General features: G+C 48.8%; 1 protein-coding gene across 1 annotated transcript in view; it reads right to left on the reverse strand.

Annotated features, from left to right (window-relative positions):
* Nucleotides 1-17840, reverse strand: part of NFATC2 (nuclear factor of activated T cells 2) — a 139924-nt gene that overhangs the window by 110657 nt on the left and 11427 nt on the right. Inside the window, 2 exon segments of the mRNA XM_047744765.1 lie at nucleotides 5252-5423; nucleotides 9129-10146. Coding sequence (XP_047600721.1) covers nucleotides 5252-5423; nucleotides 9129-10146 — 1190 coding nt within the window.

A 17840-nucleotide genomic window follows, 5' to 3' on the forward strand; every position in this document is an offset into this window, starting at 1 on the left:
TTGTGACCTTGTTTCTCCAATATCTTCTTAGATTCTCTCTTTAGTTCATCACTTCTGGAGGATGCAGGTTCTTATTGGGGTGTGGAAAATAACCCCTTCCAAGTGGATTTGTGCTAAGCCTTCTAGGGACGGCACACGTGATTCTGTGGCATTCCACAGGCCTGAGAGGTGGAAAGCCCGTACTTTGCTTCTGAGCTCCTGGCTCTTAAGTCCAACTGCCTGCTGGCATCTTTACTTGGATAGCTCACAAGCCTTTCCAACTTCCTACACCCCGAACGGAAGCCATCATCTGCCCTTAAGAAAATGATCCTTTCCCCAGTCTCCACACATGGCCCGTGACACCATCCTTAGCCAGGTGCCCTTCCACTACCATGTGGAAGCCAGCACTGAGTCCCGAAGGTCACATCATAGAGTCTCTCCCCGCCCTTCTCCTCCCACTGCCACCTTGTCTGCAGCAGCTGTACCTGGCACCTCCCCCACTCCATCACATTCATCACCCTGCTTCCTCCCTTACCCCTTCTAACCCACTCCCTAGAAAGAAGCCCAAATGATCTTAGAAATAGTAAATCAGAATCACTTTCCTCCTCTACTCAAAATTTGTCACTCCCTTTCCCTTCCCTGGAATAAAACCCGAGCTCCTCCCCTTGGCTTTTGTGTCCCGCACAGCGTGGTCCTGCCAACCCCTCACCCCCAAGCTAAACTCAAGTGACACTGGCCCTCCTTCAGCAAATCAGACACACCAAGTTCCTCTCTGCCTTAGGACTTCTGCACACACCATACCATGTGCAACGAACATTCGCCCACTCCTACCCAGAGAGCTAGAGAAACAGAGACAGGGAGGGCTTCACTCCTCTCTTTGCTGGCTCTGTCACTTGCTCTAGGTCCCAGCTGATAAGTCCACATCCTCAGCAAGACCCCCTTCTACAGCAGGTCGTCCAAGTATTCTCCTGGCATGCTTGGTTTTGTTAAGTAGTTACCCGCCCCCCATTGTAAATCCTACAGCTGGCCTCCTAATCAGTCATCGTGTCTTGTCCTAGAGTCCAGGTGTCATTCCAGATTGCCGTCCCCTGCCTCCCGGACTCACCCACATCTCAGCAATGGTCGCACCAAACCGTTCTGGTTGACTGGGTACCTCTAGCAGCCCCTGGGCTCCCCCAGGGTAGAAACTGTATTCCTCTCCCCCAGCACTGTATCATCAGCACTGAGCGCAGTGCCGGGCACACAGTAGGTCCTCAACAAAATGTCTGCCGTGTCTGCCAAGTGAAGGAGTCAGGAGATCTGAAAGCACTTAAGGTTTGGAGCAAACTTTCCTCCAAGGCGAAGGGACATTCAAAAACAAAACAAAACCAGATAAACGTGGCCCACGTTTAAGGTTTTTAATTTTATATGTAATGAAAGAATGAAGTGATCTTGTACTCATTTTATTTTCATCTAAAGAGGAGTAAAAAACCACTAGGCATGTAAAAAAAATGAAGTTTTATAGTGTGATAAATAAAAAAGAAAAGGGTGGGGACCAATCATTGAGGGGGGGAAGGAGCCGTGGTAGAGTACAGAAATAGAAACAGATGTAGAGATAGAGACAGATCAAGAGAGAAACCGACAGAGGCATCTAGGCAAGGTACAAAACAGGGCTTCGCTGCTCTTCTGGGAACCAAAGGGCAACCCTCCAGATTTCGAAAGGGGTTTTAAGTCCCCTCTTCACTTCATTTTTCAAAGAAGTTTTCTAAAAACTGACTTACTGTGCTAAAAATCAGTGGTTAGCACATTGCATTTTGAAGAGAACGTAATCTATTCAAATGATTTTTTTTTTTAAATACTTCACTTTGTATCTTTAGAGAATGTGGCTACAAACCTTTCAGTGAGGCACTGGGTTTTCAAAGTTACAAGCACGAAGAGGGAGGGATCCTTGGGGGCTGTCAGAAGGAGGGGCATGAGCGTCAAGCACAGTTCAGTACATCCCACCCATTCCCTTCTCTGGAACTTTCCATGGCCCAGGCCCTAGATGAAAGGGGGAGCAGAGCCTACCACTGCACATGGTCTGACTTCTCTGGCTACACCAACTGGACCAGAAGGTCTTCCCAACCAGGGCCAATTACGGTCTCCCCGAGAAATCACAATTTTGGTCCCAATGAGCCGGTGCGGGGACAGCACATGAAATTGATAGGCAAGAGGTGTGGGCAATTTTCTACCAGGCTTTCTGAGGCTGGTAAGAGTGTGGAGTTAGGGAGAGATGGTCTGCAGAGGGACGTGAAAAATCAGGAACATCGTGTAGCGGGTAGAACCAGCCCCAGGGGGCCAAACCCCAGGCCCACTTGACAGCTAGGACGCTGAACAAGTGCCTTGACATCTCTTTGACCTAATTGTAACCTGCTTCCTAGGGACCCTTTGGGGATTGAATAAATGAACACGTACAGCACTCAGAAGAGGGTCTGGCACACAGCAAAGCATGCCGAATGTCAACAACTACGGTTTCCATTTTGCTCAACTGTAAGCCTATGAGGCTGAGGCTTTCTCACTGGTTTGCTCATAACATATCCCAGAGTCTAGAACCGTGCCTGCAACACAGCAGCGCTCAGCCCACCTTTGATGAGTGATCAGAGAATGGAGATATCACACAGCCCTAAGGACAGAGACCATGGACAGAGCCTGCTAACTCTCTCCTCATCTCAGCTCCTACTTCAGTGGAACAATCAGAGCCGGGTCTTATCAAAGCCTAAATCAGATCATGTTTCTTTCCTGCTTCTCATGGCTCAGGATGAAGCCAAACTCTCCATCCCCCCTTGGCTACCCAGGCCCTGCCGGCTCTGGCCCCTGCCTACCTCTCTCCCCCTCTCTCTGGCTTCCTGCTCCAGTTACACTGGCCTCCTTTATTCCTCCAGTGTGGTTCCCTCTGTTTTCTTCTACCTCTGGGCCCTTGCACGAGCTGTTCCCCTGATGCATCCCAGGCCCCAGTCTCCTTCTCACAGAAATCTTAGCCAATGTTCTTCCCTTGTTTTCCTTGGCTCCTCCATTCTACACACTCAGAGCCTCATGTTCTTTTCCTTCACGCTACCTGCCACCATTCGGACTTTTATCATTTATGACTCTTTAGTCAATGACACTCTCCCCCCTAGACCATGAGCTCCATGAAGAAACAGACCATAACTTCTTTTTTATTCTTCGTTGTATTTTAATATCAAGCACAGTGTTTGGTGGAAAGAAGGCGCTCGACAAACACCGTTAGAATGAATCCACTTGTTGAATGAGTTGACAGAACAAAGTAGTACATTTTGGGCCATTCTCAAGTCCAGCTTCTTCCCAAGTCTCCTGGCCTGGTTTTGCAATAGTCGCCTCCTCAGACAAGCCCCGAATCCCCCTTCTAATCTACCTTAAGTGAGTTTCTCTATTGCTACTAAAGGCTTTGACTCCAACCCACAGACTAACGCCACCCTCCGAGCTGGAAGTCCCCATCCTTGAACTGATAATCCTAGATCAGTAATGATATAAAGACTTCCTTTCCCAAAAAACACAATTTTCATGCATGACAAAGTAAACAGTATCAGACCAGCCCTCCCGCTGTCAACAACCAGTAAGTCAGGACAAACGCACGTAAGTCAACTTCTGTCAGGCTTAGACAGCGGGCAGCACATGACTGTGGCCACTGAGGAAAAGGAAACACAGGTGGTGAGCCCATGTTCACTCCAGCTCGCCACCCGAGGACAGCTTCCATACCACCGGTGTGGACTCACCCCCCCTCACCAAGCATCCAAAAAGGTTGTGCCTTAGAAATAAGGGCACACCTTCAAGAAAGGCTTCCCGAGAGCAGCCCTGACGGAGTCTAAAACCAAGTGTCACACAAGTTCACGGTGATCAGCCCGTTACTGAGCTGCCTTCAGCAGAAGATAACAAAATCCAGCCTCGATAATGTCCAGTACACATGCCGTCCTCTCAACCTCAGGAGATAATCGATAATTACGAGGCATGCAAAGAAAGAAGAAAATGCGGCTCGTGGTCAAGGAAAAGAATCAAGGAAGAGACACAAATACCAAAATAGCTATGATGGTGGCTCTAGCAAAAGCAAACTGGTCAGGATTTGTAAGTTCCTAATATTTTTGTAGAAGTCCTTAACCAGGTACATACACCGAAAGCCCCTGTGGAGCTTTTTTTGTTTTTGGTTTTTTGTTTCAGGGGATGCTAAGGAATCTGCATTGTTAAGCTCTCTAGAGGGTTCTAACGCGTCATAGAATTCTTATCATAGAATACATCCACTTTAAGGCAAATACAAGTAAGAGGTAAATTGATAGGTCCTGAAGGTTCTGCTTGCTCGAGCGGGTTGGTGAGCACCAATCAGCAGTCTCGGTTGAACAGATTACACGATTACGAAAGATCATTTCAGCTTAAATTATTTTGCAGAAAAATGCACACGTCTCTACTTATTTTGAGAAAAAAAAAAAGTCTGAGGTTAAATCAAAAGCCACAGACATAAAAGATAATGATTAAGAAAAAACAGGAGGAAATGCTCATGGTATAATTTAAAAAAATATCAGAGTGCCAACTACTGTAACATCAAGCATACAAATGTACATGAATAGACATTGCCGGGACACCTGGGTAGCTCAAACGAGCATATGCCTTCGGCTCAGGTCACTATCCCAGGGTCCTGGGATTTGGCCCCACAGTGGGCTCCCTGCTCAGCAGGGAGCCTCCTTCTCCCTTGCCTGCTCTGCCTGCCACTCCCCTGCTTGTGCTGTCTCTCTCTGACAAATAAATAAAATCTTTAAAAATATTTATATAAACATTGCCATGTTTGTGACTAGAACAAAAGGCAACAAGAAGTATACAAAATGCTAAGAATAGTTATTTTATGTGTAATTTTAATTTTCTCCTAGTTTTCTATATTTTACAAGAGTGTATGGAATTTCCTCAGTGGACATGCATCTGAAATTTAACCACAAAATAATGGCTTCAGAAACCTTCTGCCAATACACAAACCTCTGCAAAATCTAGCAATTTTTCCATCAGAAAGAAAAGGGAAGAAGTAGCTTGAGCTATTTCCTTCCTTATCCAGCTCAGGAAGACTTTCTTCTCTGTCCTCTGAGTAACTGGACCAGCCTTGGACACTAATTCCACCTCGAATGTTCTCATCCGTCAGACAAGTAGGAGGCTGAGGCACATGCCACAACCCAACAAGCAAGAGGCAGTGGCTGAGCAAAAGTAGCCCACCTACTGGTAAATGAAGGACACAAAAAAGGAAAAGAATTCAAGCTCATACCTGAACAACCGGGTGGCCGCCAGTTGGAGCTTTGACAGCCCCTCGGCTGCCTTCGGTCTCGTAGTGGGCACGGTGATGTGGCTTGGGCTGCACCTCTATCCGCAGCTCATAGGAGCCCGACTGGTGGGAGAGCGGCCACTCAAGCGGAGGGAGAGATGCAGTCACTGGGATGCTGAAGAAGGAAACAAGAGTCAGTCATGTGTACAAGAAATCAGAACCAGTCAACCTGTACAATAAAAGTAAATGGTCCCTTTTCTGAAAACTCATGTCCAGTGGGTGTATGAGTAAAATACTGGCTGTTGGAAAGCATGTATTTCTCAGGATAGGTCGGACTCTTCACAAAGTAGAGATCTTTTTCTTGGTTTTTCTCTTCCATCTTTGATGACAACAGTGCGACTGACATCTCCATTTATGAAGCTAACTTCATGACATGTGAGTTCTAGAGTATTTCTAATTGCTAAACTTATTTTCCTCTAGAAATTTTAAAGAGTACCACCTCCTACCTCTAAAAATCACCTTTTTCCCAGAATGTTCTCCCTTTCCAAAGGAACAAGTGTGCGAAAAAGTACACTGAAGTGGAAATCAGGGGCCCACGTGTGTCATGAATGTGCCATGTTACTTTAGGCAAGTAACCTCACCTCATTTACCTTCAGTGTCTTATAATAACATAACAAATGGACCAGATGGCACCTGAGGGTTATTTCGGCTCTTATTTCCAAGTCTGATGCTTTTAATTAATAGCGAATTCTAGGGAGAGATCATTTCCAGTTACAGCCATTGCTTATCAGGGCAAGTATAGAACATCTAACCAGAGAGGTGGCTAAATTTAGAGACCCCTAAATTTAAAGGAAGAGTAAAGGTCAAGAACATGACTGGAGTCACCCACCCAAGTTCAATTCCAAGATCCACCTCTAACTACTTTGGGCAAATGCCTGACTCTACCTCCCTAGGCCTTAGTTTCCTTGACTGGGAAATGGGGATACTGAGATCATATGAAGACCTTAGCATAATAACTTCTCAATAAATAGATACTAGGTTATAATTATGTTTCCCTATATACAGTGCATATTTCAAATAAATAGTTATCTCCCATAGACAATCTAATTAACTTATGGTTATGGTATTATATATATGTATATATATATCTTTACATCTGAAGTTGTAATGATATGCATTAAGTTTTATTTTCCTATAGAATCTTAAACCTACCCAGCACACTCAATGGGTACTTGATATATGGTAAAAATGATGTCATTTAAGAACTGAGTGAGGCCTTAATGATTTATCTGGACCAACCCTTCGGAGCCTCAGAGAACACAGACATTTCCTCAAGATCACAAAGCAAGACATGCCAAGGTGGCAACTTACGTGTCTTGATTCTTGGTCCAGTGCTCCACGCATATCTCTACACTACCTCCTATCTTATTAATTTATTTAAAATAGGGCCAAGAAAATCTCTCACTTATAGAAGGACTCTAGAGCACACCTGACATTTGATAGGTTCTCAGAGACTATTCAGTGGGTGGGTAGATGGCTGGATGGAGGGAAACATGAATGAATGAATGAATGAGCAAAAACAGTTTTATTTCAAAGAAGCCCCGTATATTTAAAGTAGCTTCAGGGCCACGTGGGTGGCTCAGTTGGTTAAGCATCTGCCTTTGGCTCAGGTCATGATCCAGGAGTCCCACGACTGAGCCCCGAGTCAGGCTCTCTGCTCCGTGCGGAGTCTGCTTCCCCCTCGCACCTCCCTTATGCTCTCTCTCTCTCACGCTCTCTCTCAAATAAATAAAATCTTCCAAAAAAAAAAAAAAAAGTCAAAGTAGCTTCAAAGTTGCAAATACACGGATTTGTGTCACTGTGTCCTGATTTTGCACATGGGGCACCAATCATTAATCCAGTCAGCACCATCTTTGCCACTAAGCCCTGAGCTATTAAAAGCTGACATTATCACCTGGACTTAGTTCTGCATTTGCAGTGAAACCGATTCCATCCCTTCTCCATCACAGCAATACCAAGGGGAGATGTGGGGGGGTGGCACCCCATAAACTCCCTCATCATACTAGCGCTCAACATGAACATACAATCCAACTTAAACTTACATTCTCACTCTGCAAGCAGATCTCCAGCTCCTCTTTGCAACTAGCTGCCTCCTGAAGTTAGCTGCCTCCTGAAGTTACCTGCCTGAAGCCCCCCTTACCCTGAAGCCTGGTGTCCACCTTAGTTTCAGTGGCAACGTGCCTTCTGCTTCTGCCCGCAGCTCAGGGGCCATGTGTGTCAAATACCTGTATTCTCGTTATGTAGGCAAGTTACGCTTTTTTAAGTGTACAAATTGAAGCTCATAAAAGATCACTTCACCCCTGCATTATCTTTTGAAGTATCAAGGGAAAAAAAAATCCAGGAGTAGAAGATCCAGTGGGATATCTCTAAGTATCAACTTCAAATTTTCCTTGGTTCCAGAATAAGTCTTTGATGACCATGATACAATCTTAAGAATTAGACCATCAGAGCCAACATGCTCTGCAAAAATGCTGCATGTGAATTTCTGTCCTCTGCTCTGCATACCCTGAGACAAATACTATCAGGAGACTTCCCTGAACACCCTATCCTCTCGATCTTACAGAAAATTCTTACAGCATTCAGAACCATTTGGATCCAACCACAGAATGGAGATGGAAGGAGAAATGATAAAGTCTTTATAAACAGTAAAGTATCAGACAAATGCAGCATGATCTGATTTTATATCAATGTTCTTCCCCAGTCTCAATCATTATATGAATCACATTCTGGAGATAATCTGTAGCAGAGAGAACAAAGAGTTGAGAACCCGAGGTTCTTCGTTTCTAATGCAGTCATTAACTAGCTGGGCAAGCCTCGGCCTGTCCCCTCACCTCACCAGATAATGGCTGCCCCTTTTTCTGCACTCTTCCTTTGTGCAGGCTCCATGCCAAGGACTTGATATATGCCCTCTCACCCAATCCTTGCAAAAAAACAAAAACCAAAAAAGCCATGCTGACGTGAGACTATTATTATCCTCATCTCATAGGGAATGAGCTAAGGTTGAGTATGGTGCTTAGTGAGAAAGAGAGTTCCTGATTGATTAGCAATGCCTGCCCTGGGAATGGCATCGAAAAGGCGCTCAATGAGAAAGAGGCTCTGCATGATTAGTGATGCCTGCTGTGGGCATAGCAGGGAGGGCAGCACCAGAAACACCCATGACCACACAGCCGGTGAGTGGCAGAACCAGGACTCAAATCCAGTCTGGACAGACCCTGAGGCCCTGGTGCCACCATCTATCTGCATCTCCTCCGTGTACCACTATTTGAAGTTCCTTGAGGATGATGGCTCCCACTTTCTTTTTGTAGGAGGTCCAGAGCACTGACTGCCGTCCTGGGGCACAGAGCAGGTACCCACAAACAGCAAGGCCTCTTATAAGAGGACAGTAAATTCCACACATGAAGCCTGGCTCTGTGCTTCCCAGAACGTCAGCTCTCTGAAGACAGAAATTTCTGCCCATTTTGTTCACCGCGGGCTCCCCAACGCCTGTAACGGTGACTGCCTGGCCCAGAGCAGGTGTCTGAAAATCACCCGTTTGGGGAATGCACGAACCAGCCAGGCGCCCTCTGAGCGACGGCAGGCATCCTCCTGCCCACCGCCTGGTGAGTTAGGTGCCTGTACCTCACTGGGTACCCGAAGGGCTCTCTTCCAGATGGGGAAACCACAGCTCGGAGACTTTAACTTCCTTGCCAAGATCTCACAGGCAGTAAGCGCAGAGCCAGGCCTAACCCCTGTCTAGAGGCCTCTAAACCACACGCCCCCGACCCAGCAAAAGCCCCCCGGAAGTAACCCGCGGACCAGACCGTCTCCCCAGCCCGCTCACCTGCAGATGGGAATGGCAGGCACCAGCTGCTTGGGCCAGGTGGGCGGCACCAGCAAGATGGACTCGGGGGCCGAACTCCTCCCCTCCTCCTGCTCGCAGGGCCCCAGGAACTCCACGGCCGGGTAGATGTGGCGGGGCAGGCCGGCCTTGGGCGGGGCGGCGGCGGACACCGGCGAGGGGTCGGGGCTCGTCTTCCACATCTTGGGGGGGATGCCACAAGGCGAGTCCGCGGCGAGGCTGTTCAGGGCATCCATGAGGACGGCAGAGCCAGCCGTGGGGGGGTACCCAGCGGGGGCGCCGTCGTCCCGGGGCTGCGGCGAGGGGCTCCGGGAGCGCTGGGGTGAGGCTCCGGGCAGCGGGGCAACCAAGGCCCCGGCACACGAATGCCTCCGCTTGGCACCAGGCGACGAGGAGCGGGAGGCCGGACGGGGCACGGGCGAGTGGCGGCCCAGGCAGCTGTCCTCAGCGAGGCTGGTTCGAGGTGACATTATTGGCGAGGTTCTGGGGGAATAATGAGCAGGGATGTTTTGAAACTGCGGACACAGGTCGTCGGGCCCGCCGTTATTGGGCGAGACGCAGGGCGAGGTGTAGGGGGAGAAGGTGTCGGAAATGAAGCTCGCAGAGGAGCCGCTGCTAGCGGGGCTCAAGCAAAGCGGCTCGCGGTAGCCCTCGAAGCCGGGCACGGGCAGGGTGAACCGCGGGCTGGCGGCCACGCCGGCCAGGGGCGGCTGCTCCCCCAGCAGGCCAGTGTCTCTGCCGCGGAGGGGGCCCCCTGCCTGCATCAGTTCGTGAGATGGAGTGATCTCGATCCGAGGGCTCAGGCCCGAAGCCCCCGCTGGCTTGGCCGCCGGGCTCAGAAAGTTCTGCGGCCCTACCCTATCCGGCTCTCCGAATCCGCCGGGGGGTTCGCCAGGGAGACTGGGGAGGGGGCTGTATGGCTTGAGGCCATAGTCCAGGACTTCATCGGGGTATGCGAGTCTGGAGAGTGGGCTGGCGACCTTATGTGCATTCGGTTCTTCTGGAAAGAGAAGGGGGGAGGGGGTTCTTTTTAAGCCTCTAAAACAGAACTCCCGTGCAGAGCAATCGCAGGCTGGGTTTCGTCTCCTGCTTTTTTGTTTGTTTTTGTTCTTTCTAATCCCCGCCACACCAAACCCCAAGCTGGAGCCTCCTCCCCTTGGCAGAGGAAAGGGAGGCCATTTCATCCCAGGTTCCTTGAAGAGAGAGACCGAAGCGACAAGGTTTTGGCGCAGGTGCACAGAACACAGCTCGTCTGAGTCGTGCGGGATGCCCCAGGCCCGTGGTCTCCGAACGTGTGGTTCCGTGGAACCCCTGGGAGAGATGCACTGTATTTCACAACTCAGGTTACACCGTATGTACTGGAGACTGAAACGAAAGCTTCCCGAAACAATACTTACCCTGCTACATACAGTGCACTCTTATCTTTCCTCTTGGATGGGGTTATTTGGTTTAAATGCTGGTCGTAACTCATTCTACAGACTTCCTGGCCCACCAGCGGGTCACAAACCATGGTTTAGAAGCCACAGACCTAGGCTTAGCTCCTCATTCTGCATGTGTGACATAGCCATGGGATGGAGGGGGAGACCACACAGCTCTGGAGTCGGAGGGGCTCTGGGTTCAAATCCCAGCCCTTCACGCTCCAGTGTACCTAATGGCTTCGTTTAGATCGAGGGCTTCTGTGTCATGTCTCATCTTGTGTCATTTTACAGATGGCGAAGCTGGGGCCCAGGGAGGGGAAGAGATTCACCCAAACTTGCAGGATGAGAAATCCCACAGACAAGCCCCTTGCCCTCAAAAGGCAGAGCCATGGCTCTAGAGTCTCCCAAGCTATTGAAAACAGTCGGTCCAGAAGGATCTCGGTTTTTTCTCTAGGAGCGGCCTTCTGCTGCCACTGCGAAAGGACCCATGCCTGCGAGTGGACCGAGTGAGGGAAGGCGCTGCTCCTCCTGGCCACCCTGACCCGCATCAAGCTCCCCCACTCAGCAGAGGCCCCTCCACCCTCCCTGCCAGGGCTTGCGTCAGCCAGACTCCTCTCTCTCACATGCCTTCTGTCCAATCCATAGTGAATCCTGATGGCTCTACTGTCAAAACATAAGCCACAGGCACACCCGTCTCCCTCTCCTCAAAGCCCCGGCCCTAAGCCGCCAGCCATCCTCTCTCACCTGGACTCTAGGCACCTCCTCCCTGGGCTCCCCACTCTACCCTCGCCCCTCCAGTCTGTTCGCCACGCAGCAGCCTCTTGAAACGCCCCAAGGCATTTCAGAGCTTCCCCTGATGTGATCTAAAGTCCTTAACACATTTGTCCCTGAGCCCTGGCCCACCCGGCCACTCGTACCTCACCCTGACTCACCAACAGCCCCGCTAACCCCTTCGCTGTTCTTTAAGTCGCTCTCACCTTAAAGCTCTCGAATGCTATTCATTCTGCTGGAAACTCTACCGGCCGAGATCTTCTCATGGCTGCTTCCCTTAGTTTCTTCCTGTATCTATTCACTCTCCACTCTTTACCCCTGCCATCTTTCCTCTGCTAACCCGTTAACCAGCAAACACCATGTCAGGTATTATCTGTGAAGGGACTCTCATGCCCATAGATAGGGGCAGGCAAGCTGCAGCTCCTGGACCAGATCCGGCCCACAGACTGTGTTTCTAAATAAAGTTTAATTGGAATGCACCCATGCACCTATTTGTTTACATATGGTCTGTGGCTTGGATTTGCACTACAACAGTAGAGTTGATCATGACGACAGATACTGTATGGCCCACAAAACCTAAAATATCAGTTTTCTGGCCCTTTATAGAAGCTGGTGACCAGCACACTAGACTATGTATGCTACACCAGACTTGCAACCATTATCTGCTGAGGTTCGGCATTGTTTGCCAGGCACCTAGCACAGGCTGTCCATAAACATTTGCTGAGTGACTAGGCAAAGAGCAGAATAAGCATGCCCAAGGTCCATCAAGCCTGAAATGGGACCTCTTCCTAAAGTTGTGTGACCAGCCCTTGCCTTGGGGAGCCAAGGTGCCTACACAGATGATCCTCAACCTCCTGGTGCCCTTTTTGGACCATCTTGGACTAAAGGCTGCCTGGTTTAGCTGTGCTGATCTCATGGGGTCCAGATGGTGTCCCCACCCCTGGTGGGAGCCCAGAAATGGCTTCCCACAGCTCTTAGGGTAAAGCTAAACAACTCAACTAGGCCATCCTGGCCAAGCCCTGCCTGTCACCTCTGGTCTCAACTAATTCTACTCTCTCACATCTCTCCCAGAACTCCAACCAAACTGGCTGTCTTTCTGTTCTAATAAAGCACCTACCTCCTTTCTGCCTCAGGACCTTTGCACTTGCTGTTCCCTCTGCCACAGCAGCTATTCCCTCTGCCACAACAGGTCCTCCCCACCACCACTACCACACCCAGGCCCCTTCTCTACATACTCGTTCCTTCCAGCTGAAGTGTCATGTGCTGGGAAAGGCTTCCTGGTCTCCTTGGCTAGATCAGAGCCCACTCATGCTTCTCTGTTCTGCTCCATACATTTCCCAAAATTCCAATTAAGTAATTCTGAAGTTTGCTGTTTATTGCCTGCCTCTCTTCTAACCACCAGCTTCACCCCTACCAACAGCAAGTTCTAGGACTCTTTTACCACCTAATGCATTGCTAGCACTGGGACAGGACCCTCCCCCCCCCCATGTGTGTTGGTTGGCTGAATGAATTTTTTTAAAATTTAATTTATTTATTTGAGAGAGAGACAGAGTGAGAGAACATGAAAAGGGAGGTCAGAGGGAGAAGCAGACTCCCCATGGAGCTGGGAGCCCGATGTGGGACTCGATCCCAGGACTCCAGGATCATGACCTGAGCTGAAGGCAGTCGCCCAACCAACTGAGCCACCCAGGTGCCCCCAGCTGAATGAATTTTTTAAAAGTGAGTTCACGAAAGTCTATATGAAATATTTAAACTGCTACTCAAAGATGCTAATATCCAACTCAAAAGGAAGACAGGTATAACCTCCAGAGGGTAATTTGGTAATATCTATCAAAATTCCAACATACGTATCTTTAGAACCAAACAATCTTGCCTTAGAAATTTATCCTGCAGCTAAATCCTCTTATGTGCAAAATGAAGTATGCATAGATTAGTTAATAGTGGCCTGTTTGGGGGACACCTGGATGGCTCAGTCAGTTAAGCATCTGCCTCTGGCTCAGGTCGTAATCTCAGGGACCTGGGATCAAGCCCCGCATCAGGCTCCCTGCTCAGAGGGGAGTCTGTTCTCCCTCTTCCTTCACCTCTCCTCCTGCTTGTGCTCGCTCTCTCACTCTCTCTCAAATAAATAAAATCTTAAAAAAAAAAAAAATACTGCCCTGTTTGTACTCCAGAAAGACTGGAAGCATCCTAATGTCCGTCAGTTGGGGTTGGGTTGAATTCTTGTTTATTCACACAATGGGATACAGTACCGCTAGATAAAGGGTTGGAAAAGTTCTTTCTGCATTGATCTGGAATGACCACAAGATACAGTGTCAAAGGGGAAAAGCAAGGTACATACAGCACACACAGCATAAAAACAGAGGCTAAAAGAATGTGTTTACAGGTACACACACACACACACAGCTGCTGCCTACATAGGCTGCCTCTAGAAGCTACAGGTAACAGTGACTTCTTCCGGAGGGGAACTAAGTAATCGGGCCCCAGAGGCATGGCAGAAAGGAGACTGATTTCTGTATGACCTCAAGAAAAGAAATACAATTCCCAAAAGAAGCGTGTTTTTATTTTATTTTAAAGGTGGCAGGGCGTGGAGGTGACATGACAGGATATACAGGATAAACAGAAGCAGGAAATGGAGATTGAGTCCTACTGTGCCACTAACTAGCTTTGTGACCTTGGAAAAGTCCCTCACCGGCTGTATGTCTCAACCTTCCCATTCACAGGACAGCACTAGACTAGATCGGTTTCCCTGGTTACTTCCAGCTGTGACATCTTTTGGCTTTTGTAGCTGCGGTGTGTAGGGTCTCGAGTTCTTACCAAGAGGCAGTGGGTCACAACTTGTATCAATGTGTGCGCGCACACACACGCACATGCACACACACACACACACGCACGCACACCTTCCCGGCAGGTAACAGAGGGCAGATTTTTACTAGCGAGAGATCAACATCAAATCCATATCTGACAACATTCTGATAATCCACTACCCTGTGAACCAGCCCAACAAACCACAAAAAGTCTCTTAGCAAAAATTCCGGCCTTATCAGATGAACTGCATCACGTCTCATCAGGAACACCCCCTCAGGCCTGACGTGAGCAGTCGCTGAAACTCGGCCACGAAAACACACAGCACTCACACTCGCTGGCAGCCACACAAAACAGAAAGGACCGTTTGCTCAGCAAAAGCATCCAGAGCATTTACGCTGGTTTTAATTAATCCAAGCAGCAGAGGTTTTTCCGTTCCCGTATTCCTCTCGAGATTCTGCAAGTTTCACACCAAGCAGGGAATGTGAAGGTAATTTATCATCGTTCCGTTCTCGGCCCTCTGGGTGCTTGACGGTCAATATCCCAGGCTCATCGTGAACACACTTGTGTGAGCAGCTAGGATTCTCAGCTCGCCCTCCTTGCACAGTAATTCTGCCCCCCACCCCCCACAGCCAGCCCCTCAGGGTCACGGCCATGCCCACACAGCCACGGGGCAACGTTTCATCCTAGAACCACCAGATTTTCAGGAGGGTTCCCAAAAATCTCACTCTTTTTACCACTTGCGTGATCTTTGTGACATCCCTATACCACCGGTAAATATTATTTACTTAATATTTCTATATTTAAATTCACTCACATAGTACTTTAATTTTTTTTTTTAAGGAAACTTTATACCACTACCACAAATGGAAAATCTGTGTCACCTCCATAAACAGAAGGTAGGGTTAAAAACACAATAAAAATAAAAGTTACTAAATTCAAGGTTCAAGACACTGTGGCTGGCCAAAGGCTCTACCAGGAGGCCCACCCATTTTCTGGCCCTGAATGCTCTCTTTTTATGGAGGTAGAACTTACATATACAGATTTTGACTATGGAGAGTTTGATGAGTTTTGCCAAATGTTATACACCCTTGTAACCACAACCACAATAAAGATGGAGAATATTTCCACAACCCCAGTAAGCCTACCTTTTTGAAGGCTGGAGCTGGGGGGAAGGGAATGGTAAGTGCTAGAAAGAAAGGTGTTAAAGACAAAGTGGCACCTAACTGAGACCCTACCTTGGGCTCATTCAAAGCAAAGTAGCACCGCAAAAAAAAAAAAAAAAAAAAAAAAAAAAGCACTGGTTACATGCAATGTACTCATGGGTGGGCCACATAAAATCGTATCTGCCGTGGGAGATGCCCAGCCCTTACGTAAGGCAGCAGTACCCAGGGAGAGGAAGAAGGTAGCAACCATGACAGGGGACTCAGTGGCTGCTGTTCTATGTCCTCTGTGCCTCCATGTCTTTGTACATGCTGTTCCCTTTGCCAGGAGCTCCCTTTCAAACCTATCCTCACTTCTAGCCAGCCATTATTTGTTGATCAAGTTTACACTTGGGCCACCTCCTCCTAAAGGCCCTCCTTGATTCCCTAGTCCAGATTAGACTAGATCCTACAGAACCTACAGAATCATGTCATGAAGTCTGTCGATTACAGCTTACTTGTCTGTCGCCCTACTAGCCTGAACTTTCTGAAGGCAGATAGGGGTCATAAGTCATTAATAATAATAAACCTCGAAATACCTCATTAATAATAATAAACCTCAAAAGCAGCTAGAGAACTTACATGCCAGGCACGCAGTGAATTATTCCATGTGCCCAACCACCTATGAGGTGGGCACGGTGTACCCCCATTTACAGATAAGGAAACAGACACAAGAAGGTGAATGGACTTGCCCGAGGTCCCACCGCCTAAACACCGGCAGGCCAAGAGCATCATCAAGCACCAGGCCAGGGATTCTCAACCTTGGAACCAGCAGCATTCAGGGCGAGATAATTCTTTTATTTCAGGCTATGGAGTGTTCAACAGCACCCCCGAATTCTAATCATTCAATGTCAGTAACAGCCCCACCTTTCTCCCTGTCCTGACAACTAAAAATGTCCCCAGACATTGCCAAATGTCTCCTGCCAGGCAGAACACCCCCACACCAGCTGAGAACCCCCGTTCTATGCCGTACAACCCTGGGGCCACACTCAGGGCCTGCACACAGCAGAGGTCCCAAGACTGATGGAAGCATTCATCCGGGCCCTCCAACCCAAAATGCTTCGGCAAGGGGCCGTCTGCCCGCCGTCAGCCCCAGCAGGTGCATTATTTCTGCAGCAGACATTGGAAATCCCAATTCTCAGCACTCTCCCCTTCCTCGGCTTTCCGGGGGGCTCCCCCCAGTAGCCAGGCCCTGTGCATGTGTGGGGAGGCCTCGGACCGCTGTCGGGAGACTGCAGGATGAGATCGCCAGGGAGACCACCCCTGGCCCCATGTCAGCAAGGTGCCCCCACTGAGATCCAGGTCTCACCTGGCACAGAGTTAGGGGACCCCGGCGCCACTGCCCTATCCCTTGGCTGTCTGCCCAGGGGAACCCCTAGTTCTCACGGTGATGAGGTCAGTGACAATGCACCAAGTCCACATGAAGCTTGAAACACACAGAATAAGCACCCAAGGAATGAGATCTATCAGTGTGGTGCTGTTGGTGGTGGTGGTGGTGGTGGTGGCGGCATTATTACTATCATTGGCAGAGAGATTTTGTAAATCAAATTCCACCATTTCCGGGCTCTCACTGCTTTATTTCACGACTTGCCAGCATGACACACACTAGCCCCCAGTGCCTCCAAATGCATTAAAAGAAAGAAGGGTGGGGAGCCCAGCTGGCTCAGTCAGTGGAGCGTGTGACTCTTGATCTCGGGGTCCTGAGTTTGAGCCCCACATTGGCATAGGGCCTACTTAAAAGAAAAAGGGAAGAATGGTTTATAAAAATAAGTTGGGGGCACCTCGGTGGCTCAGTCGGTTGGGCGTCCGCCTTCAGCTCAGGTCAAGAGTTTCGGGATCAGGCCCCACGTTGGGGGCCTCCTGCTCAGCAGGGGGTCTGCTTCTCCCTCTGCCCCCACCTTGCCCATGCTCACTCGCTCTCTCTCTCGTAAATAAATAAAATCTTAAAAAATAAAAATAGGATGGATTAATCAGTACTTTGGGAAACCTTTTTCAGCTAGCCTTCGAAAAATATGGGGAGTATGTCAAGAAGGCCTCCAATACCCCTTCCATTTTATGCTTTTACTCTTGCCCCTCGGTCATCTGGGAGCTGATCAGCTAAATCTGACTAAAGTGTGAGTGACTTGGTAAGCTACTCACCATTACAAAAACGGATGATAGCTAACATGTCTATACCACTTACTTTATACCAAGAACCCCTGAGTACATATTGAATGTTTGTCTCTTAAGAACCCTGTGAAGCAGGTGATAGTTTCCACATTTTACCACTGGGGAAAATGAGGCTCAGAGAGGGTGACTAATTGTCCCGAGGTCACACAGCTTCTAAGGGGTTGTCTGGCTCCTCCGCCCTCACCTCCTAACCATCATTCTAGCTTGCTATTCACAAAAGGGACTATGTCTTGGATGGTGACCCCTTAGCCCCAAGCCTGGGATTATGGGGTACCTCAAAAGTTAGAGCTGCTCTGGGAGCTCCATCAAAAGGCAACTGACAGCTAAGGACA

The sequence above is a fragment of the Lutra lutra genome, chromosome 9 (genome assembly GCF_902655055.1).
Source record: "Lutra lutra chromosome 9, mLutLut1.2, whole genome shotgun sequence".
Classification (NCBI taxonomy): domain Eukaryota; kingdom Metazoa; phylum Chordata; class Mammalia; order Carnivora; family Mustelidae; genus Lutra; species Lutra lutra.